The sequence below is a fragment of the Labrus bergylta genome, chromosome 21 (genome assembly GCF_963930695.1).
Source record: "Labrus bergylta chromosome 21, fLabBer1.1, whole genome shotgun sequence".
NCBI lineage: Eukaryota > Metazoa > Chordata > Actinopteri > Labriformes > Labridae > Labrus > Labrus bergylta.
This window is the reverse complement of record NC_089215.1, coordinates 12,841,920-12,867,744: the sequence shown is the minus strand read 5'-3', so window position 1 is coordinate 12,867,744 and position 25,825 is coordinate 12,841,920. Positions and strand designations below refer to the sequence as shown.

Here is a 25,825-nt window from a genome sequence, read left to right as displayed (position 1 = left end):
AAACTAATGATTGCCTTTAGGGTTTTTATATATTTTGTACAGTCTGGGGTTATGCCCAACAGAAATATTAGGTTAATAGGCTGTTCTGCTCATGTGAAGTTTATACATTAGCCCTGCTTTCAAGTTCACTTCATTTGTCTATCCGCTCATCATTACAGTTCATGGTTTTAAGCAGATAACAGGTCTACACTCTTGCACTTTAAAGGGGCTATATGGCTATATGTAACTTTCAAAAAGACTGCGTTTGTAGCGACACCGCATGGCCGTTAGGTGAACTGCACCAGTAACTTGTTGCTCGCTGTCCCTCGCGTGCTCGTACGTACACAAATGAGCATCATCATCGGCCTCGAAACACTGGATATTTACCGACATAATGTTACACAGAGGAGGTAAGTGGTCATACACGTGAAAGTCTGTGAAGGAGTCTGTGTGTCTGTATTCATTCTCCATCCTACAAATGACAGTCTCTGCAGGCACTGGCTGAGAGCAGGAGTGTGTGATGAGTTTGTCTGCCTTTGAGAGATCCTAGGGTGGATAGAAGTGTGTGGTCACCTGATGACCTTTAGTCAGACAGGACCTCTGACAACCTAGCAGCCTCTGAGCTCAGGTGGTCAGGGTAATCAGAAATAACTCATACTGCACCGTCAACGAAGCAGCGGGAGCAACTTGGTGTTGAAGTGTCTTGCCCAAGGACACATTGGACTTGTGGCAGCAGGACCTGGGAATCAAACCCCCGACCTTTGGGTTGAGAGACGTCCAACTCTACCAACTGAGCCACAGCCGCCCCACATATGTTAGGTGGGGGTGTTTCTTCTGGAATTGTTCAGTGTTGAAATCGTGAAATTGACTGTGGATTATTTTAGGATTTATTTGGTCGAGGGCAGAAAACAGCTACAACACACTCATCATGTTAACGGTCTTGCTTATATTCTTTTAGAAGGTATGCCTACAAATTCCTTTTTATTTGGGTAAACTCCTTATAGGCTAGAAAGACGACATTACATAAACTAGTAAATATCAGATCTACATTTCAGTATTAGCAAATCTTGTTTCCTGTAAATTCTCAAAAAAAACTTGACATACTTTTACATCTATACAGACCTAAATGAAAAGTTACTTTCGATGGTAAACAGATTTAAAATAATATAACGACAAAATTACCAAAATGAAAGAATATTTGAAAAAACATCATAAGAGCCTCCACCATCAGTGTGAATGAGTGTGAAATAGTACGAGTTACCTGTGATGTAAAAGCACCTTGAGTAGTCTGAAGACTGGAAAAGCGCTATACAAGCTCAAGTCCATTTACCACTTTTTACGTATTCTAAATGGAAGTGTCAAATCAAAATCATATCCTTACTGCCTCTAGGAATCAGGTGCTGACGCCTAAAGGTATTGTTGCTTGTAGTAGCTTGCTGTGAGGTTGTGTTTCTGTCAGTTGGTTTAGTCTATTATCATTATAGATTCATTTAAAAATGTTGGTTAATATTTCCAACATTCCATTTTTGCAAAGATTTTCTGCTTCCAAACATCTTTTTATTCACCACCAACGCTGAACAACTACAGTTAAATCCCTCTCTTATGTAGAACAACCTTTAATGGCCAGCCAGGTGAGTGTTCAAATGATGAAGTTGAAGTCAGGAGCACATATTTATTTTATTTCTGACTGTACATTTAACATTTCTGACATACACAGCAGACTCGCATCACTTGGTAAGACAAGCATCATTAAAATGACTAAACAACAGGTTTTTATTTCAACACACGTGAGTTAAATCACCCAGGCTTCTAATGCAGCAATAAAAACATTGTTTTACCCAATGTTGTACTTCAGAGCAGGTTTCATTGATTTATATGTGAGGGCAGGTTTGTATCAACAAGCTTCCTCTCGTTTCAGATTAAGCGACAAAATAGTGTTGAAATGCGGTCAGAAAGTGAGTTCAGTAAACTCTCACACAACACAACACAAAGATAAAACATGTGATAGTGATAGCATATGTCACTTGGCATGGGTCAATAACAGGGACACATCAGTAAATGTACATATAGGAGATCAGAACATGAGAAACAAGAGGCCAAAGTTACAACTAAGTTATCTGAATGTGCACTGAAGGTTAAATAAAGGAGTCGTAGCAGTGTTAATAATCACCAGTTGATAGTTATATTTAAGACGTATATTTTGTAGTTTTCATGGACAGAAATGAGAATAAATTAGTGATATTTCTTCAAGCTAATAATTCCTGCTTCATATTTATAATTGTGTGCAGGAAATTTAATTAGTTGGCAGAACATGACATTGAAGTATCACAATGCAATAGAGGGGGTATCTGTCTCTTCTTTTCTGATTGTAATTCTGTAATTGTGAAGTGTTATCTAGAGGCATGTAGCAGATACAGGTACAGGATGTCATGCCTGCACTGTTTGTTATTTGAAGCTCTGAGAACAAAGTAAAAAAAAAAAAGTTATCAAAGTCTGATCAAGATCGTTTTCTCGTTTATTGACTAAAACATATGTTTCAGGGTTAATCTCTCTATATTCCCGATTTCCATCTGTAAAAACAGGTGAAAAAGTTTAGCACAAACACATTCATAAAGAGGGGCTCCCTACGTACAGAGGCTGTAGTCCCTAAAGAACTGCTCACAGGTTTTAATTCCTAGTTCTGGTGCTATTTGGTGAGATGGTGATCTCCGTCTGGTCTAATTAATAAAGGCATAAAAGCCCCTAACCTAAAAAAAGGCCCCATGTTTATCTTTTACCTGCTAAAAATTCTTAGTAAGTTTTCACTGGCTCTTTTACCTCATGGTTTTACTGATAAAGAAAAAAAGTTATTCAAATAAATGATCCTGAAATTTGACTGTCATAATCAAACAGAGAAAACAATTCAGATCAAACTTAAACATTAAAGATTCATTTTTCTCACATGCCTCTCAAACAAATTAATTTACCCGAAACCAAGTGTAACTTCTGAAAGTTAAAGGTCACATATTGTGCAAAATAAACTTTACCATGGTTTTGTGTGGCCCTAGTCTGTCTACAAAACCCCAATTATGAGAAATGTTCATCCTCTCCGTCTTTTAACCTGCTTCACTTTTCAGAAAATGTGTGCTCGAACAGGCGGTTTTCCCTTCATGACATCACAAAGGGCAGTAAGGTGTTTGTTCTGCCCTCTGAGTCTGCCTTCTCACTGTTAACATTAGGGCATGTCTTGTGGAGCTTTGAAACACATTTAAACTTGTTTAAAAAGATTATAATATGGGACCGTTAAGAGTGAAGTGGGGCCATGTGAACGTCTTCACGGCTTCGGTTCTGGATTCGAGGTGTAGACCGCAGAGCTCAGTCATTTGCAAACCAAGTATGTTATGAGATGGAATGCTGTGTTTTAGGCATTTTGGTCTCAGAAGAATGAGGTGTCTGAAGAGAAGGCCCCCGCCAGCCTGAACTCCTCCTTCATCAGCACACAAAAGAGCCGCTGTGGCAAAGCTTTGGAGTACGGTGTGGGCCGAGGGACACACGTCCGCAGCAGGATCTCCCGGCCTGCTGGAGGGGGAAAGTCAGGCACTTTGTTGCTTCCCCCAGTTGGCTTTCTGTCGGAGCTAAGGTCCTCCTCCAGAGCTGATAGGAGGGCAGCCTGAAGGGGGAGAGAAGGTGAAATGTTACCAACCGGCAGTGAAAAGGTTGACGGGGGGGCTGATGAAGTCTGTGTTGGAACAATTTATTACTGCCTACACATTCAATACATTCAATGAGATAATGAAACAGTTTTCACAATATGTATCTAGTCATTTGATGTATTATTTGTTAGTGTTTGTTGTCGGAGTGTTAATCAGGAACTGGAGGAGAAGTCTCATTTCTCTCGGTTACCTCATCACTGGTGAAGTCAGCCAGCTTGATGTTAGGCAGCAGGAGGAGAAACAACAAGAAGACACAGTGGAAAGTCGGAAATGCATATACAGAAACATGAAAAAGCTAATATTTATGTACCTAGGAAGAATAAAGAAACACACAAGCTTAGACGCAGCACAGTTTAACAGTAGAAGTCTTATGATAACCGTCAACTTCATCACAGCTCAGAGAAAAAGGTTTACAACATTTAGAAAAAACCTGTTTCCAAAGCAGGAAAATACAAGGTTATAGAAGAATAATCCACAAAAGGTCTTAAAATAGTCACAAGAGCGGATGCTGATGACCCATGGCTGATTACAGGGTGGTTGATTCTATGAATAGTGGGGAAACAGTAAATGAGAGATATTTTCATATTGTCACTATTCAGACTGTTCTTTGAAGGTCCGATATTAGTGTCCCTGTGATGTTTCGCCTTCAATCTGAATATTGTGGAGGCGTAACGGAGGGACGAAGTGACACCCCTCACTGTTCTGCCTTCAGAGGTAGTAACAGCTGAGCCAGCGGGGGGCAGCACAGCACGGTGTGTTCGTGCATGTCTGATTGGGTGTGTTCATGTGTAGCTCCAGCTGCGCGTCACTTTCACAACGCTAAAATGCAATTTGAATTCACCGACTGAGACAACAATATTACGCCATCTCGAATCAATATGAATATACAAAGTCGTGATGGCGGCTGAGCTTAGTTACGGCGCTTTTGAAGAAACACAATCTGAACAGGGCTATTGACTTACATTGTTAAACAGGAATGATTTCTCACACCTGTATTGGCACATAAATCATGACAGTGTCACTGTCACAGACTTTAATCACGCTTCCCTGTCTGCCACTCTCCCTACTTTCACTCAGTATGTTGAGTGCCATACCAGGGACAATAAAACTTTGGTACAGTGTTTCTCCAACAACAAACCCTGGGTGACCCCTGAGCTGAAATCCCTGCTGCTGGAAAAGAAGAGGGTTTTAGATAGAGAGATAGAGAGGAGCTGAGGAGGGTGCAGGAGGAGCTCAAAGAAAAAAATCAAGGAGGGGAAAGCTAGCTACCGGGCAAAGATGGAGGAGCAATTACAACAGAAAAATGCAAGGGAAGTCTGGAGAGGCCTGAATAAGATCTCAGGTCACAGAAGAGGTCGTGGGAGGGGCCCTGAAGCAGGAGACAGGGAGTGGGCAAATAAACTGAATCTGTTCTTCAATAGATTTGATTCTGCTCCCATCCCCACCACCACACACCAGAGCGCAGACCAGCCAACTTCTAAAACACTCCTTCTGAGCACCCTGTCACCCCCCTCAACAACCCATTCCATCTGCCATCAGACTGTTTAATCAGACTCTTTAACAGCATCAACACCTCATGACTCATATCAACAATGCTTCACACTGTGTGTGTTTTTAATAATAACTCTTCCACAAGTGGAACTGTGCATACCTAGTATTATTCTATTATTGTATTTTTTCTCCCTTTATTTAACTGATGTACATATGTTTGATTTTTAATATGTTTTTTTTTACAATTATATTCCTGTTTCTTGAGCTGTTGTGACAAAAAAATGTCCCCCATGGGGGATCAATAAAGTTTATCTTTATCTTTGAAAAGGACATGAGAAGGTTCCTTACTCTCTGAGCGTTGATGAACATTTTGTGGATGATGCTCCCAGCCGGCCCCTGGCCCGCTCCGATCACCTCCACCTCTGGTTCCTCCAGCAGGGAGCTCACAAACCTGGAGAAAGATATCAGACATGATTTCGGTGGCAATGGGCAGTAAAGTGGTCTCAATAGAGCTAACTTCAAGTTTCGCTGTGACTCCTAATATAGCTGCTGGTCAAGTTATTTAACCCCCAAAACATATGAGAATAAGGCCAAGTTTAAAAGAACACATCTCTCCTATAAAGATGTCCTTATAGAAGTAGTAACGTGATCCATGCAGGGGTACAGCAAAGCCATACATTAACCTAACTTAACCCTCCTCAGATCTCGTGTTAAAATACATAATTTCCCTTCAGGGGCTCAGCACAGCCTCACTTCACGTTCCTCATTTCTAAAACATTTATGTTATACATGTTCATATCCTTGTCGTGTCTTTTACTTCTCCAGCTCTTCTGTATCTTCTCCCTTCTCGCCCTCACAGATAGAAAATTTGGCCTTCAGTGAGCGTGCTCTGGTGATGACGGTCTCCATGGCGATCAGCTGGTTGATAAAATCCTACAGCAGGGGAAAAGTCAAACATTGTATTTTTCATGAGGTTGGTGTGTCTCAGTGAGTGTTTGGACATGTTAGATTTGAAGTTAAAACAGGCTAAGATGAAGAGGTGTTGAGCCTGTGATACGTACACATTTACACGGACTTCAAAGTGCAACAGGCTAAAAACTGAGGTCATTAAACATTGATAAATATAAAAAGTTAGGTTAAGTTATCGTTGAGATATGCCTCAAACAAAATAGCTGCTTTCTTTTATCAGATTTGTCAATCATGTTGTTATGAATTCAAAGACAGACTGAAATGACACAAAGCAGAAGACTTTCTGTCTCATCAGCTGCTTTCCTGTCCCACTGACCTCTATCTTCTTGTAGTCGTAGTTAGGCGGGTGCAGCAGCTTGCTTGCCTGACTCGTTGATTGTCGAATGTTTTTTCTGACTGAGGGAATGTCTTCTACTGACTCTGTGGAGGAGATCAAGAAGAGATGTTTAATAGGAGTAACAGTGTGAAAGATTCAAGCTGTAATACAGCTGTATGATACAGCACGCTCAGATCCCATTTTGTTTTGCATGTGCACTGTCCATACCTATGCTCTCTCTCTCTCTCCTAGCAGATCTCATTTCTTTAAATATTATACTAATCAAGTATATTAAATATTTAATATTCTTGATTAGTATTTCCAGTGTATTGATTTATTTTATGTTATTATCCTCTCAATAAAGATAAAGATTACATGTCAGACATCTACAATAAAGATTTCATTCATTAATATTATTTAAATGGTAAAACCTCAATGCGTGAGCATTTGTGAGACAAAATATTGACAATTAAAGAATTTAAAAAACAAGATAAAAACTCTCTGTAGCTGCAAATGTTGTTCTCCCAGGCAGAGATTTAGCCAAATGAAATAGTCGTCAATTGTAGTTAAGTGTTTGGTCATTCCTAATTCCTTCAGAGTTGTGCAGAATGCAGCTGAAAAGAGTGAAACATGTTTTACTTAACAGGTAACCTGGGGACGTCATGAACAGTTAGCCTAGTGTCAGTGTTAGTCAGTGTTTAAACATAAAAATGAAATTTCATTAAAGAAAAGTTATTTAAAAGTTTGTTTTTGTTGTCAATTATAGTCATTTAAAGAAAGAACATTTTGAAATTTGACAAAATCACAAACACAAGGTCAGACCTTGAAAAAAGAATTGCCATCGGTAAGTAAACTTATGCTTTGTCATGTTTGAGAGACAACAATGTAAGTGCTTTTTACATGAAATCAACCTTGGGTTTAGAAGAGCTTCAAAACGGGATGAATACATATAAAGGCTGTTGCTGGTGGCAGATTAAAGATTGAAGAAAGACCAACAATAAATTAAAGGATCGATGTAGCCTATAAGATTTATACTATGGAAATAATTACAATTAAGCTGAACTCACTATTTGATAACTTTGAAGAAAACTGGTCAAAATGGCTTACATGATGTAACAAATTGTAGACTTCATTTTCTATAGCAGTGCTGCACATCAGTTTTCTTTGATCTCTCACCATCTGCATTAGAAGGAATGCTGTCTTGTGCCTATTTCATTACTGATATTTTGCTCCCTCTTGCACGTGAAAGGTCTTCCCAACACAAGAATGTTTTGGTTCGGCTCACCTTCCTCTTTCAGCTTCAGAATGGCAGAGTGGAGGATGCAGGGCAGGAGATGACGAGTCACGTCTGCAGGTTTCAGCACTGCTAGATAGTGCAGAACCTGATGAGACAGAAATACCACAGGTTTATTTTCCCCCCCAATCAACCTTCCCCCTCTTAGCAACATCTGTTCTATCTGCACTGCTTCACGACTGACTACAACATCGCAGAGTCATTAGATGGAGTCACCTTTTCAGCCTCCTTGGTGTCGTCGAACAGTCGTCTCTGGCGGCGTGCAGGTGTGACTCTGGCTGTCTCCCAGGCCTCCACCCACATGTTTCCTGGGATCTTCATCCTGGCACTCAGCTCTCCTTTCAACACCTTGTTGCCGCTGTCATCCTCCACCTGCTCCTCTACATAATCCCGTGGCGAGTACCAGCGCACAAAGTCCTCCAGCACACAGCCCGGGTTTGCTGCCTGTGTAGTGTTTGTGAATGTTTGAATTGTACTTTTCTTACATTCATCTGCATTCATCCCCATAAGATTAGGGTCAACTCTTTTAACAGCAATATGGGAAACTTAGTGATAATAAATTTAGCAGCATTTCCAAAACACATTTGTGCAAAAAAAGAACTAATGCTACTTTTTGATAGCACATGTTTTTAAATGATAGATTAGTTTTAATGATCGACAGAATCAAAAAGTACGGAAGCTTTAAAAAAAAACTATTCAGTCATATTTTGGCAGCGGCAGGACATGAAGTAATAAAAACCCTCCAAAAATCCAAGATGGCTGACAAAGCAACAGAGTTTGACACTATAGTTACAGACTTTAGCCTTCATATCAATACTACAACATCACAGTATCAGCCAACGAGTGGAAAGAACATTCTGGCAGGCAGCAAAGAGTATGAAGCAGCTTAATTACAGGCACCAAGAATGCACCAGTCGCATCATAGAAAAGTCATCAACCTTGCCTGCGTGCTCACAATTCATTTTCCTGGATATTTCCTGCTGCGCTCACACAGGCTCACCACACTTCTCACAGAAATATTAAAATGGAGCCGCCAGGCAACGTTGAGCACATGCAGCTCTAAAAACATTTTCGGGAAATTTTCAGGAGCTTTGTGCATATGTGTTTGGATATCTCTCCTGTGGTAAGTAGTAGCAAGAACACGTTGAAAAAGCACATGCACTCACACTTTGTTCATCATGTGTGTTTGATAAAAGCATCATGGGTCTCACCTTAAAGGACTCCATGTCAGACAGCAGACAGGCGCTCTGCATTCGGGCCCTGAGGTGGGAACCTTCAGCTGACGTTCCCAGTTTGGCCAAAACCTCAGACTGTTCCTCCAACAGATCCTCTGTCATAGGAGCAGGTTCCTAGAAATCAAACAACAGTTTTTGTTTAGCTTCTGTTTTTTTTTTTTCTTCAAAAAGACACTTCAGATGATTTATTTTTCAATCAACAAACTTTTTTTTTTTTTATTGTAAAGCACAAAATCCATAACAAATGTCTCAAGACATGATGACAGGAGCAGCTGGACACCGGACTTTTATTTGGTGCTAGAAAATAATTAGAAAATGATTATGCATTCGTATACCGGTATTTTAAGGTTCACTGTGTTTGGTCATCATACTTTCATGATGATGAAAGTATTGAAAGTATTTCACTTATTTATTCTGCAATGATTTCATATATTTGAAAGATTTTGGTGAGGTTGTTGGTCTGGTTGTTCAAAAGTAATCAACAGGAATAAAGGTATCAGGTAAGATCAAATCCTGACATCAGGTTGTTCAGAGAATCCAGTAATCAGAGAATCCAATCCTGTTGTAATCCAGATCAAATCTCAAAATGGATTCAGACTGGATTACAGAAAAACTGATTTAAGAAAGCTGTTGTATTGGTCAAACAGTACGACCTTGTTTTAAAGTTTTATTTTTGTGGGGAGTGACACGTGGGAAAGGAGCCTCAGGTTAGATTTGAAGCCAGGCCACCCACTTCAAAGACTATAGCCTCCGAAAACGGTAATCTATATTTTAAGACTATTTCTAGAAATCTGTACAACTTTGATGTTCAAGAAGATGAAAAGGACATCATGGTCATACACATGATAAAGCATTATTAGAGTAGCATCAATATTAAAGATTGAATGTTTCATTTAAAGTAACGGTAAGGAGCTTAAAGTTTGTGTGGATTTTGGCACTCCCTTTTGGACAAAGTATGTAGTGTGAAGTCAATTTTAAAGCGCTGGTTAACCAGAATTGTTCATATTTAACAGTCTGCATCCTGATAAAGTCGATCCAATTCATTTTTTCTTCTAAAAACCAGGATGAAGTGAGCTGCGTGATATGTGATCCTGTTTAGAAAAGAAAGTGGATCACCAAATCTGGATAACTCTAATCCAGATTAAACCTTTTGAATAACCAGATGAAGCATTGACATCAACACCTGGAATGTTTATCATCAGTAAAATGACAAATTCAGGCACAGATCAGTGATTCCCCTAGGTTTACAGCGTTGGGGGAGACACACACCGACACCAACACTTGAAGGAATCTTGGTGTTCATGTGTTACTTTTAATGACAGCTGTCCTTTTCTATCGGAAAGGTATCCTTAAATGACTTCTTCCCCTGATTTCCGACTCTATCCACTATCCTATCCCTACAATAAATGCCCAAAAAGCCCAAAAATAAATCTTAAAAAAAAAGAGTATTATTTTTTTTTTTTTACTTGACCTTTACTTGACCTTGGCGGGCCGTCCCCCTAATATAATGGTAGGGGAAACACTGCAGATGAATCATTGCTATTGAGTTGAAGGAATAAAGCAAACGCTCTCTGAATGAATCTGTTCATTTAAATAAAGAGTCTGACCTGTGTGATGGGGACGTAGAGTGGCTCTGTAGACTTCAGCAGAGTTGTGTTGTTGTACGGATGGAGTCTTCCCTCTGCTTTATTTTTACTGCCGTCTTTTTCACCCTCGGTGTGGGAGAACTCCGTCTCCCCCTGGTCACTCACACACTCAAAGAACTCATCCTCGCTGTCGCTCCAGGAGTCCCAAGATTTCCCAGAAGACACCTCTTTCATCGAGGCAGATGGAGCCGTGGAGTCCGACGTGGGGCGGCCATTCTGGCTGCTCCTGCGCTCTCGTTCTTTGCTTCCCTCCTGAGCCCGGCGAGCTTCATCTCTTGCCCTCTTCCTCTCAATGCAGCAGTTCAGCATCTGTGCAGGAAAATCAAACATTTTGTTCTTAAAGTAACGACTTTTTCTCTTTTGGTAAAATTCCGCAGGTCTGACTGTAAATGTGAAGAACCTTAACGATAACTCTGAAAGCTTATTCCGAGTATTTCAGATTGTAGATCATTTACATACTGACAGGAGTTTAAGATCTTGCTGGGGGCGTTCTCATAACGGGCTGGCTTTGGGCTCTGTCCTCCGTTATGATTTATTCATAATTGTATATGAAATAATCACAACCATTGTTAATGTTTTCTGTGTTCAAACCATTTTAATTTGTGACTTCAGCTCAAACACACTTAAAAGAGTTACCTGGAGCTTCTGATGCAAAAGACAACAGCGGAGATCTGGAGGTCCAGCTGCCAGTCTGCAGGTCATTAGACACGGAAAGAGAAGACAATTAACAATGAACATGACAATATTCACTTGATAAAGCACATACATCTAATAATTCAACTTCACAAGCTGCAGCTTATCTTTATTTAAGAATCATGTGAATGCACTAAGAGGGTTCAAGTCTCTTTAGAATATATGAAGAGTTAGAGACTCCATAAGAGGACGTTTGGAAAACAACTTGCTGATTTTGAAGCCCCACAGAAAAACAAATGACCTTAACTGACAAGTTGACTTTAAAAGGCATATCTAATATTTGTGTTGGAAAGGCATTTTAGGAGAAAAGACTGAGGCCTATGCAGGGGAGTGGTTAAAAGATGATAATAAATGTATTATTTTTATGTCTTATTTTTGCTTAAAGCTCCTGTGTGGAACTTTTGGTTTGTGTGTTTTGTGGATTTCTTCCTGTACATGTAGAAGGTGTAAGTGGTGCTTTGTGACAAAATCCTGCTTACTCTTAACAGTCAAATGCAGCGTACGTTTTATGACTTAATCTGACACATTACATCCCGGCAGCAGTTTTTGCCACTAAAAATAAATATAAACAAAAACTTGATGATGCTGACGGCCTAGTTTGCTTTTTTAGGTCATAAAGAGAGATCAGTATTAAGCTCAGACTTTTTCACAACCAGCTAAAAAACTCCTCACAGGAGATTTAATGATGTTCTGAATGCTCTGTTTTTATCTGCATGAAGCACTATTTATTTATGGGCCTCTAAAAGTAAACCTTCATAATGATCTTGCATTTGTTAGGTATCTTAGCTGAAGGCACCTGTAAGTTTATGTATTTTGTCAGTCTGTATACTAAACTAAAATGGATGGTGATAGATATGTAAAATAAACAGTAAATGGACTTGAGCTTGTATATTTCTTTTCTAGTCTTCTGACTACTCAAAGCGCGTTTACACATCGCATGTCACACTTACACATTCACACACTGATGGTAGAGGCTGCTGTGTAAAGTGACTAATCCCATTCATACACATTCATACACCGCAGACAAAGCAGCGGAAGCAACTGGGGAAGTGTCTTGCCCAAGGACACATCGGACATGTTACTGCAGGAGCTGGGGATTGAACCCTCAACCTTCTGGTTGAGAGACGACCCTACCAAATGAGCCAAAGCCGCCCCAATCTGCATATGATTCAAGAGGATCATTAAAATGACTGTCTTTTCTTGTACAACAGTACAAGGTTCATGGCATTGTATAGTGATCTTCCTGGAGATACAGAACTCATAATAGTAAAGAACACAGTAGTTTCCCACCCATAGATGAGATGGTTGTTTTCCCATCGGTAGCGTAATTCAAGAACAAACTCCTGCCAGAGGTGGGCGACGGCTCGCAGCCCGCCGTGGTTGTAGTTGATCAGACAAACGCACAGAGCCAGTCTGTAGGTCAGACTGTCGATGGGAGCTGACTTCAGCTGCAGGTAAATATTCTGCAAACAGAAAGAGAGAAGGGCAAAAAGAAGGACTGACAGATTATCAGTTTGTAGAAAAGTTACATTTAAATATTTACCACTTTACATATGATTCATATGTTAAATGCTGCTTGTAAAGCGTGTTATCAGGCTGCATATGTGGCTGGAGGAGCTGGGGGTCAAACGCCCCAACTTCCGGTTGAGAGACGACTGACTATACCACTGAGCCACAGCCACTGATGTTAAGAAATATATTTTTGACAATCTTAAAACCACCAAAAGGTGGATACATAAATCTAACTGTAGGCAACCCCAGAAGGCTCTCATGTACCTCCACCACCCAGGAGCAGCTTGTGTCAGTGGGATTTGTGTTCATATATGTCTTTTATGTACAAGCTGATTATTATTATTTTTGCTATTTATTTTTTGTGACATGTCATTTTCTTATATTAATTGCTTTCACTGGTTCTGCAATCATAATAGTTCCTTATATCGTTCTGCAGTGTGTACACGAGTATGTTTAATTATCAATAACATCTCTGACTCTGAAAACACCAAAATGACCTAAAACCTTAGATGTCAAACTGTCACAGCATGAAAAGTCTTTCAAAAGGTCAAACATACGTAGTCAGAGTTCTTGTCTTGCTCAGTTTTCCCACAGGCGTTCGACTGTGCAGGTTTATTCTTGCTGTTGTCTGATGACTTCTCCACTGCAGCATCTGGGAAGAGACACTGAAACAAAACAAAACACAAAAATTTTTTTTTTTTAAAACTCCTGGTTAAAAACCAGCAGGTTTCTTGGATCTTCTTTGATCATGCACATTTGTCTGCAGGGATTATGTTGCAGCCCTTACAGCTGTGTTACACCTGACATTTGAGGCCATCTCAAAGTCAAAGTCATCTTTATTGTCAATTTGTCCATACGTACTGGACATACAGAAAAATAGTTTCTCTCCAAACCACGGTGCAAACTGCAATGGTATAAAAATACAAATACAGATATACAAAATACAAATATAATGACTTACCCTGCGTTTCCCACCCCTAGCATGAACACTTAATTTAGACATACATTGTGAAATGTAGCAAATATAAAACAGCCATGATGAATCGCCCTTACCAGCAGGACAGAATTGAGAACATCATTGTTGAGCGGTGACTCGGCAACACGGCGGTGGCGTCTGATGTGTTTTCGTGCGCTGTGCACCATGTTAGAGACGGACAGTTTTGAGATGGGTACTGTTGCAGTAGGCTCTGTGAGTCTTGATAATGCTGAGCTGATGTCAGTGTTTTCTGCAGGGGAAAATAAAAACAAAGAGTTATTTAGATTTCAGTTATTTGAATGTAGCTTCATCTGCTTACTGAAAGTGTGATAATTATGTTTGTATGTTGCTTCTCGGAGGTCACGTTTAGAGGTGAGAAAATCTATTCAAACACTTCCCAAACACCAGGGATAGTAGTAGTAAATTATGTTTTAGTGACATTAGCATGAATAAAAGTGTTAAACTATACACAGGCAGCGAGCTCACCTTGGCCCTCCTCTTCAACCAATCCTCTCCCCAGAAACTCCTCTGTAGACTCCTTCTTACAGCAGAGCTTAAAGAACTCCGACAGGAAGTCACCTGTCAAATCATTATAAAAATACTCAATGTTTTTAAATACATGATATAATAAAGGCTCTCTTCACATTTGATGCTTCTAATAAAAAAAAAAAACGGAATGAATTCATTAAAAAAAGCTTTAAAGGCTCTGCTGTCCGAAGCAGTGAGATTCAGAATGGTTAATGTTGTAAAAAAGGCCTTGCTTGTATAGAAGAGTATAAACACCAATTGAAGCAGGATAAGTTGTATAATAAACAGGCGTAAAATGCTAATATACTATTTTCAGCCTTCAAAGATGCAGAAATTGGATTTAAAAGTGGCTCCTGAAAGTTGATCTTACCCAGTAAACACTGAGGGTTTTCAGCTGTCCGCACTCTGACAGACCAGTGAGGAGCCTGAAGTGGGTCCAGGTCACTGCCGGGTCAAACAAACAGAATATAGATGTTTAAATCAGATCAGAAAAAGATCTACAGTTGGTCTGTTTATTTACGACCTGTATACCTGAAACAGTTTGTCACAAATATGGATGTGGGAAGAGTCTTCCTTCATATTTGATATTCAAAAATGCCCCTGCTACTGTATATTGCCCTGATGTATAAAGGTCACAGAGTTGGTGGAAAAACAGAGAGTGTCCTTGAAAGCTCCTGGGAGGAACATTCAGGTTGTGTCGACAAAGAGGCGCCTCTTGTTTCTTTGATGATTTGATCCTGTACATGTGAAGATGGTGTTTCTTTAACACAATAATCATCCTGCTCTCTCCTTGCAGTCAAATATACCAATCATTATTAAGAATGTATGTAAGTCATGAAGAGAATTCAGTATAAGGTCAAGTCTGTTTTATATCAAGATAAAAAAAAGACTCCTCATAGTAGCTTTAAATCAATGATGCTGTGACACAAATTCATCAGTGATGTTAGGATCGCCCACCTAATTTACATAAATACTTTTCCTCATACAACATGGACACAGGAATACAGAAATAAATAGATGTTGAAATGTAAAAATGTATGAATATATAATTGTAGAAAAAAAAATGTATCCCTGGTAATGTATTGATGCGCTAATTCCAGCATTTATTTATTATTTTTCTTGCAATTATGTATTGATATTTGTATTTATTTATTTCTACTTAAGTTACTGTTTGTCCCTCATAGCAGCTGTCTGTTGTTTGATTTCTGATAAGCCTTGAATTGATAAAAAGGGTTTAATCCATGGTTCAGCACTTATGAAATGTCCTGTACCACACAGACGCACGCAAGCTATGGCGCGCGGAATGGTTCATCACATAAGATTAAGATAAGATAAGATATACTTATACCAGCAGGGAAATGTAGGTTTTCCAGCAGCCAGCATACATACACACAACACAACACATATATACATACATATACCACAATACATAGAGCCCACAATACATAGCCAGGATAAAAAAAAGTGGTATGGATGGAAGTAGCTGTTACTCATAGATAACAGTACAAAATACTAGCTCTGCCAGTGCATAGTATGATAGATAAAGAAAGAATTATGATAAAAAAGCAGTAAAGTGTGCAAATATACAGGTGCAAAATACAGTTTGATATATATATGCAGCTCAGGCTAAAGTTCAAAATTTGTCCTTATGTCTTCTGTCCTTACTTAAAGGGGAGTCGTTATAAAGTGCAATTGCAGTAGCTAAAAAAGTATTTTTAAATCTGTACTTTTTGCAGCTTAGCTGCAGTAGCGTCCCACTAAAAACTCTTTTGTTCACACAAGAGATTGTGTAAGGGATGCATGTTATTGTCCATAATGTTCAACAGTTTCTGTATCACGTGTATTTAACGTGTTTCATGCACACCGGACGTACGCACTTGCGTGTGATTCTTTCATAAAAGTCCCACGGCTTCAAATGCGTGGAATAATCACACGTACGTGCGTATGATGAACCGTTCCGCATGCACGCACTCTTTGTTACTACCTGCGATAGTGGATCATTGGTGGAACGACTTTGCCCCACCATTATGCCTAAACTCCCAATTAAAGAGTACTAAATTGCGTGTTCACTCCAAATGTTTGCACGTTTGGTTGGTGGGTGTTTTGCGGCTGATCTACTAAGAAAATTTGCGTGAATGACAACAGGTGCAAACCTTGTGGAGGCGGTACTATTTAAGTTAGGCTTTTGCGTGTTCTACTGGTTTACATCACGGAGAGTTTGGACAGAAAGCAGGATGACTGCAAGTGCAAAATAGGTATTAGTGGGAGAGGCAAATAAACGCACAATACTTTTGAGTTATAGGAGATAAATCTGAATATTACAAAGAAAATTTTGGTTATGAGAAAACCTCGGCATTAAACAGGGCCTCTCTTTTCTTCCCTTAATCTTAAGAATGAAGTGAAATACATTGTGCAGGAGGTGCGCGCTGTGTCCTCTGTGGCACGGGCGCTCTACACTCGCGCTATGTGTTACACAATGCAGATGAAGCATAACAGGGGGGGGAAATATCACACCATGAACCAGCAAGCACCAAGATACCATCGAGAAAGATTCTTACCTGTAGACGTCATTATCCACAACAATGCCTTCTGTCAGGTGAGGCCAGGTGGTTGCAAGATGAAGCTCACTACAAAAAGTAAAACAGACACACAGAGAATATTTACATAATTTTCTTATTGTCATAAAGTTTAACATTTACCAAAGATACTGTTAAGAAATGAATAATAATATCAGTTTTCTTTTGAAAGTAGAGCAGAATTTCAGAGCCTACATCTGAGAAATCTGTAAGTCTTTACCTGATTGGCTCCTCGCAGGCTCCAAAAGGAAGTTTGCCAAACTCAACTCCTCCCACCTCACCTCCAAGTAGTGTGTCAAAGTCTGCGCCACAGGCAATCAAAACACACAATAGAAAAAAAAAAAAGTACTATTATTATTATTAGGGAGAAGAACATATAAAGCTCTTCAGTAACTGTGCACAATGTGGTGGAAGTCTAAGCACAAACAAACAAAGAGTCCTAAGTCACTGAACAGGCCAACATACCGTATTGTTTTACCGCTGAGGTTGTCAAAATATTTGATACTTCAATACTTTTTGATACCATGTCTTTTAAAACAATACTCAAATAATTTGACTGCATTTTTAGGTGATGTAAAACATCCAACAGGGCTCCAACCAAAAGTGTTCAACTATCCTCTGTAGCTCAACCTGCATTTGCAGATAACTGTGAGAATATAGGAGGTACTGTACGTCTCCCGTGATGACAGAGCTATTTAAGCAACATCATGCGTGCATCATTTTGCTAGAATTGGATCTAACTTTTAAAAAGTCAGGCATTGTGACAACCCTGGTAACTACTTTTCTTTTATTTGGTAATGTGCTACCACTTTCTTCTGTTCTTTATATGCCTACCTGGAGGCTGCTGTGGCCACGAGTGCTGTTGCCAGTCCTGGAGGATGTAGGTGAAGCGGATGGCAATGTTTATTGGAGGTGGAGGCGACAGATTACAACCCTAAAGAGGAGGAGGAGGAGGAGGAGGAATATGTAATCCAGGTTCAAGTGAGGAAACAAAATCATATTCATTCCATTATTATTAGCCCTCACTATCTTTGACTTGAAGATGTCCAGGAGCCCAGACAGGTGGTTGTACTGACTTGGCACCTTGCGGAGGTGCACCATCTCAAAATCTGTGCGCACACCTAGACCTTGACACTCTCCAGCATACATCCGCCTCCACTTCTGCTGGATCTGCACAAACATGGGCACTTGGCTGGGGAGCACAAGAGGAAGAGAAGATTGATGATGATGATGATTTCAATAAGTTGACTCTTTCACTCAAATCCAGAGGCTTGTTCAATAACTGAAGTCTAGCTCTTCTTATGAGTATGACTGTGCTTAGTGATAAAGGTGACTCACCAGCCACTGTTAGCAAGAGCGATGGAGATGGAGCTGAGCAGCAGATTGCATTTGGACTCACTGATGATCGCCTCGCAATTGGTTCCAGGAGCGATGACCACAAACTCTTGTATACCGTACCTGTCAGCAAGAACACAGTCACAGCAGAACACCAATCAGCATCATATTTTACTCCACTGTGCTTTCTTTCTGATCCAGATTCATTTGGTGCTTTTTTCTGTAGAGCCAGACATAAACTGTACAGTGTTCAGGCTGATTTAGACCTGATTCTTCAATACAACTGATTTTGAAGTTGGGCCAAGAAGAAAATCCTTTTCTTTTTATTGATAACTGATTTCAGTTCTTTTGTGACCCAGGGTTTATTGATGTGATGCGGATCATGTGTGTGAGGCAGAGTGAGAGAATTTTTGCTGATGTGTGTATTTGAGCTGTGCATATGAAACATATATCTGACTTAAACCTCCGTCTGTGGGAGTTTCTATTGACAACTGCAAATGCTCCTTCTTGATTGAACTCGTACAGTGTGAGCTCTCAGGTCATTCACTGTTAGGGCATATTGCTTTGGTTGTGAGTCATTAATGATTCAATCACACAGTGTGAGCTGACATTCCACCACAACGTTATAGTTACTTTTTCTTGACATAAGCTTTAATAATAATAATACATCACAGTGAATGTTTAAATGCACATTCAGGGAAATTGATAAAGCTCACCATCTAACCAGGCAGTGAGCCCGAGGAGGGAAGTCGTTGTTCATACACAGAAGGTCCTGCATTGCTGAGGGGAAGGCATCTGAACACAAAAACAAGAGTCAGGCACCGATTGTTGGAGAGAAAAAATCAGCTCCCCAACTGATGGGTGTTTTTTTACAATAGGTGGAACACACAAGAAATCACATAAATCTATCAACTCCAGTGACCTACAAATTCAGGCGTGACTGTACCTTCCTCGAGCGTATTCTTCTCGTTGTCATTCTCACTTTCTTGTTTTAGGGTGAAGTGACTTATGTAGAATTTAAAGTCTGCAAAGTTTATATCCTGAGACTTCTCCAACCAGGTGCCAGTTGTGTATCCACCCTGTGTTCAAACAGAAGAACATCGGAACAGAATTAAAGTGAAGAACATAGTAGCAGCTCATCTGTCTGATATAGAAGATTATTGAAGCCTTAATGAGAGCAGGAATACCTTATCTGGGGGCGACCTTCCTGCAGAGTTCCCAATCAGCTTCCAATCATTTAACACCTCCTCCACTCTGGAAACAAACCTGAAAGTAGATCAAATTTTAGATTTTTTTTTTTTTTGAGTGTCATGCAGTCACCTCATCATCATCTTTTGCCCCTGCTAACAATTCCCTATATTTTTCTCAACTGAATTTCCTTGACGTTGCATTTCCTTATTCTTCTTCTTTCTGAATGCATGTTATATGTTGCAATAAACACCATGTAAGGTCAAGTGAACCAGCATATTTACAAGAAAGAATTTAAAAAAAAAAGGCCAACTAGACCTTGTATATTTAAGTAATATAAAATGTAATAGTTGTCACAAGTAAAAAAAATAAGACTATTAAGACCTTATATTTTAAAAATGTCATTAAGGAGTTCTTTAGGACCCGTGGGAACTCTGTGTTGTACATAGCTTTCTCTGTTGCTTAAGGCATCATACTTCTAGTTCTCCCTTACTACGGTAGGTATCTTTAAATTTAACCCTCAACCATGTAATATTCTATAATACATTTTTTGCCTTCGTATTTCATTGATATGAAATTTTGGAGCAATCTGGAACCATATTTCCTTTGAGAAGCGTAAAACTCTAACTCATCTTAACATGTGACTGTTGCTTGTACTTTTAGGAGATCCATCCAAACATTCGTATTATGACAAAGGTCCCCAAAGGACCCAGATGCCGTCCTGATGATATTTTGACTGGCGCAGAATTAGTTATTAACAGTTATCTATTTTACTTATCGTCTAAGAAAGTCAAAGACCAATTGATTTGTTGTAAATCGGCACACGTTAACGCTTATCAGCCAATCAAATCCTGCGGACTCATAACATTTCCTACAACTTCCAAATAAAAGCATCTCACAGCCAGGCTACTTAGGGTAAACTTGTAATGCGATGTAGGCTTAGGCGGGTTTCAAATAAAGCTTTACACTCAGGTTACAGCTCTGACACTGTGGCACAGACGGTAAAATCTGAAAATATCATTTATGTATACGAAGATAAAGTTAGCTAGACTGAAAGCATGTAATAAATCATGGTGTTTCAGTTTAAAGAGTCACCATTTCAACTAGCAACTTTCAGTTTTAGTCGTCATCACTACAACAGATGTTGAAAACGTAGTGTCCGAACCAATGAGTCCAGAAGTGGTGTTGAAATGAATCATTTCTACGATGCAGACGTTGGCGATTCTGCATCAATGCAGTGACAGGACTGAATCGATTACAGCGTACTGACGTCACTTGTAGATTTTCCAGACACATTGGGTTCCTATATCATTTATACATATAAAGACACTTACCAATTGGTCTTTATTTGTATAGTGCCAACTTATAACACGTGTTATCTCAAGACCCTAAACAACAGTTACAAAAGAGCAGAGAACACATCTCACACTTTTCAAGAAGATTCCTGTTAGTACGTATTTTCATGGATTCATTCATCTTGATAATTTTGTGGACATATCTTTAAATTGTTTTTTAAACCATCTCACAGTAATTCTTCTTTTGGGTCTGTGAAGCGTTAACCTTCTGTGGGTGAAGCACCTAAGTAGTAGCAGATCTATAAATGGATAGGAGCCAACTATATGTTGTCAGCAACTGTTTGCGGGACAGAGAGTCTACATCTGATACGTATACAAATCAGTGTCATGTCATCTTTATTGTTTTATAGTGATGTACCCAAATGGAAAGGAATTTGTGGGCTGTACCTTCTAGCAGAATATAAGCAACACTGTGTGATGAAGACTTTGCCATTTTGCCCATGATGGCCACTTTGCCAATGATTGTCAATGATTGTGAGATCTTGGTCAGCATGGGTCAGCGATGGTCTGCACTTTGTCAGCCATGTGTGTTGTGTTTCTGTGTTGTCTGACCATGGCTGAATAAATCTAAGATGATCCACAGTCTGATTCACGATTTCATCATTGTCCATCTCATACAGAAATAACCCCCACCTCACAATTCCCTTTCCTTTATTAATTTCCCTGGATGGAAAACACTTTTGCACTTTTACACACGCAGGCTAAAATACACACACATGCAAAAACATGTTCCTATGGACATGCAATAATGGAGAGATGTCAGAGTGAGGGGTCTGCACATGTTGGGGGTCCAGTGCTTTGCTCAAAGGCACCTCTGCAGTGCTCAGGCAGTCAACCAAAAGCAGAAAATGCTGCACAGCCCTCGTCTCTTTTGTCTTTTATTTATTGTAATGCCAAAAATACTGATCAGATGAGGGTTTTTTTTCTTCTTCTAATGAAACACCGATCTAAGAGGCATCTCGGCCTGTAACAACACTTACAGTCTTCAACATCTGTTGTAACTAAGACAACAACAGAGTTAACACTGACACTCTTCACACCGACTTTGTTAAACTGCCCTGTAGTATCCTGACTATAACATGTGTATGTGAGACGTCTGTGTGCATGCTAACTGTAATTGTGCCTCCTTTTGATATTCATTTGAGTGTTTTTACAAGTAGTTCGCTTAAAGCAGGCCTTTAACTTCAGGTGGACGATTGCTTACCGCTCCCACTCTGACGCGGTGGTGAAATCTGTGATCTCGAACACTTCCGTCTCGGGCTACAAAAGAAACACACACATTCATATATGCGTATTTTTTATTTATTTTTTTAAGTCTGCAAATCTACTCTGTACGTGCTGATTTACATGTATAAATAAACTTACATCATTGTCGGCCGCCATGTTGATGTCCTGTTGTTGTTATTCTTCTTCGTTAGGTTTATATGGCAGTGAGCAGACCAACTCGTCGGAGCATTACTGCCCCCTACCTGGCAGAGGCGTATTTCATCATCGTCATCATCTTTATAGTACATAACATGAGATGTTTTAGTTTACGTACAGTGCTTCAAAGAATTAGTTGGAATTTTTTTTTTTTTTGCATTTCACTACATGCAAAAGTGTTTCATGAAACACAAAAACATTTAAAAAAAACCACAAAACTTTTTCAGAGAATGCAAATTATATTTTACTCGCTGCATATCTTTTAATACCATCTTCAAACTATATTTAACTTGCTGCAAATGTTGTTATACCGGCTGCAAAATATATTTAATAAGCTTCACATTTCTTTTAGACCTGCTGCGAAATATATTTGATTTGCTGAATCGGCGTTCATCTGATCATTTCAAGTTTGGTGTCAAATGAATGAAGACGAGTTCAAGATTCAAAGTTGTGCGAACCACAAAGTTTTACCACAGGGCGTGGCTGTGGTGGGCTCTCAAAATTTGATGTTTTTTGATGTTGTTATTAATAAAAGAAGTGGTAACAACTCTGAAATGCAGTGTTCTCTCATTATAAAATTTCTCCTGCAAGATATGGGGCCCGGCATGAACACATTCAATCAATCAATCAATCAATCAATCAATCAATCAATCAATCAATCAATCAATCAATCAATCAATCAATCAATTTTTATTTGTATAGTTACAACTCATAACAAGTGTTATCTTGAGACACTTTACAAAAAGCAGGTAAAAGACCTTACTCTTTGTTTTTTAATATTACAAAAGAGCAGGTAAAAAGACCTTACTCATTGTTATGTTACAAAGAGCAGGTCAAAGACCTTACTCATTGTTATGTTACAAAGACCCAAAGGGGGGTGTTGTGTAGGCCATCCACCAACCGTCCACCAACCGTCCACCAACGATCGTGAGGACACTAAGAGAGCTTAGGAGCTTTACAGATAGATACATGCAGTAATATGATGTACTGTATATGCACAAAGAGCAAAAGAGAGAGAGAGAGAGAGAGAGAGACAGAGAGAGAGAGAGAGAGAGAAAGGTGCCAGTTCCCCCGGTCTTCTAAGCCTAAAGCAGCATAACTAGGAGCCGGTCTACACCAGCGCCAGCCCTAACTACAAGATTTATCAAAAAGGAAAGGTTTAAGTCTATTCTTAAAAATACAGAGTGTGTCTGCCTCTTGGACCCCGGCTGGAAGACGATTCCAGAGGAGAGGATCCTGATAACTGAAGGCTTTACCTCCCATAGTACATTTAGAGACTGTAGGTACCACAAGGAGGCCTGATAACTAAAGGCTCTACCTCCCATAGTACATTTAGAGACCGTAGGTACCACTAGCAGGCCTGATAACTGAAGGCTCTACCTCCCATAGTACATTTAGAGACCGTAGGTATCACGATAACTGAAGGCTCTACCTCCCATAGTACATTTAGAGACCGTAGGTATCACGATAACTGAAGGCTCTACCTCCCATAGTACATTTAGAGACCGTAGGTATCACGATAACTGAAGGCTCTACCTCCCATAGTACATTTAGAGACCGTAGGTACCACTAGCAGGCCTGATAACTGAAGGCTCTACCTCCCATAGTACATTTAGAGACCGTAGGTATCACGAGCAGGCCTGATAACTGAAGGCTCTACCTCCCATACTACATTTAGAGACCGTAGGTACCACCAGCAGGCCTGATAACTGAAGGCTCTACCTCCCATACTACATTTAGAGACCGTAGGTACCACCAGCAGGCCTGATAACTGAAGGCTCTATGGTAGAGCCTAGATACTGGCGGTAGATACTGCCAGTATATTTTATGAACAAAACCCTGCTGTGCCGTTAGCTAACGCTGTCTGAAGTACCGTACTTTCACAGTCTGCACACTAACCGCTGTCAATATAAAAAAGTTGAGTCCGTGCTCAAAAAAACCAGCTACTATTTGGAATAGATTTAAACACTTAAGATTTAATGAAATTCTCTTTATTTCATGGATCACAATTTCGAGAGGAGTAACGTGTTATCATAACCTCTACACAGAAGTAAATTCGGAATACCAGAATTACATCATTCTTTAGTTCATGAGTATTACAAACATTATTACGCATCAAAAAATGTTTCTTGTAGAAACCAACCGTCCACAGGGGGTCCATGCAAGGGCGGTGAATTTGCCGCGTTTACGGCCGCTGGAGCTACAAACAAAAAAAAGCCCAAAAACATGTAGTGAATGCCACATAGTTGACTAATTCTGTTAAACTAAATATAAAATTCCTTAACATTTAGTTATTAGAGGACTTATGGTCGCAGTGGTTAGTTTATAGTTCTGTACAGATGTAACTTACTGTTATCAAGCTGGTTAGCTAGCTCCCAGAGAACTTCAGAAAGCAGGCGCCCACTCGAAGCCATTGTTACAATGACATATACTGTACACATACTGTACACATACTGTACACATACTTGAAGAATCGATTGCTTCTGTCTGTTTTTCAAAATTGACGAAACCTACTTCAGTAATGTTAAGACGGCCCACTTAATTTACATATTTACATTTACTTGTAGAACATGGACACAGAAATACATAAATAAATATTTGAATATATTTATTTATATATTTATTGATGCATTTATTTAATTATTTATTTATTTATACATTATTGTATGCATTTCTCCCAACATTTATTTATTTATTAATTAATTTATTTATACTTAAGTCTTTCTTTGTCCCTCATAAATTTGCAATGATAGGAACCATATAATTAAATAGCTCAAGTAAGCGGCAATCTCCGGTGTTGAAAATGCAGATGTGCAAAACCCTGCAGTTCGTCGAGTGTCCGCTTGAGGCTGGCTGCAAAAAGCACCGGAAGTCCCATAAACACCGCATTCAAAAAAAGCCTATTATTTTACAGCCTAAATCAACATGTTTACAGCATTGTTCAAATAACTAAATAGGTCTAATTGGCTCATGTCTCAATCTGCACACACTGTACAGGGGGTAATTTTGTTGATAGGTCTTCCATTTTGATTTGATGAAGGAGCCTCATTCACAATAAGGCAGGTATAGCTGACCTGATTGACGGGTGGGTGCAATGGAATGGTTTTCAAGAGGCTTAAAACCTGCTGAGTTCCAGCTCTCAGCCTGTTGTTAGGTTGACTGGTTGGGTGAGACAGCATTTCCAGCATTAGGGACTGCCATCTATGAGATGGATGACGTCACTCAGGCTTTTTCCATTCATATTTACAGACCAAAATATGTCAACAGCCGAGCTACTCACTTTTACTGAAACGTAATTACTCAAATCATTATTTTTAAATAAAAATACATTTTATATAAATACATTTAAAATGTCTCTTTATGTTAATAAATATATATATTTTAAAAAAATCCATGAATATTTTTCATCTCAAAATGACCAGGTGATGGGAGGGCTAAAGAGCCTTTTGGCCCCGCCCCTCTCTTTCTACTGAATCTGGTTATGGGTTATGTAGGCTACATAGCCAACCAAAGTTAGCTAACTATAGAGCTAGCAGCACAGTTTAACTGGCTGTTTGGAGTTACGAGCAAGCATAAGTTAGATTATGTGACAGGCTGAATCTTGAGTAGAATTTGAAG

At 39.4% G+C, this 25,825-nt stretch overlaps 1 protein-coding gene across 2 annotated transcripts; it reads right to left on the bottom strand.

Moving 5' to 3' along the window:
* Positions 1–1,637: 1,637 nt before the first annotated feature.
* On the bottom strand, positions 1,638–22,240 carry rab3gap1 (RAB3 GTPase activating protein subunit 1). Of its 2 annotated transcripts, XM_020639924.3 has the most exons (25): positions 22,151–22,240; positions 21,990–22,045; positions 19,430–19,508; positions 19,189–19,321; positions 18,959–19,037; positions 18,246–18,365; positions 17,934–18,099; positions 17,742–17,841; positions 17,128–17,209; positions 16,890–16,958; positions 14,702–14,775; positions 14,290–14,382; positions 13,881–14,053; positions 13,385–13,492; positions 12,606–12,778; positions 11,259–11,313; positions 10,584–10,931; positions 8,953–9,090; positions 7,958–8,185; positions 7,733–7,829; positions 6,448–6,551; positions 5,980–6,095; positions 5,511–5,613; positions 3,862–3,885; positions 1,638–3,628 (listed from the first exon to the last, which is right to left on the bottom strand). In XM_020639924.3, the coding sequence occupies exons 1-25, from the start codon at positions 22,166–22,168 to the stop codon at positions 3,395–3,397; spliced, it is 2,970 nt and encodes a 989-aa protein (XP_020495580.2). In that variant the 5' UTR covers positions 22,169–22,240; the 3' UTR covers positions 1,638–3,394. The 2 variants fall into 2 exon arrangements, with proteins under 2 accessions (XP_020495580.2, XP_065805713.1); XM_065949641.1 differs by lacking the exon at positions 3,862–3,885.
* Positions 22,241–25,825: the final 3,585 nt, after the last annotated feature.

Excerpts from the sequence above, each read along its gene's own strand:
- rab3gap1 (XM_020639924.3), bottom strand. Across the intron at positions 14,776-16,889 it reads GTGGATAATGACGTCTACAG|TGACCTGGACCCACTTCAGG; the intron begins GTAAGAATCTTT and ends TTGACCCGGCAG. Across the intron at positions 7,830-7,957 it reads ACACCAAGGAGGCTGAAAAG|GTTCTGCACTATCTAGCAGT; the intron begins GTGACTCCATCT and ends CTGTCTCATCAG.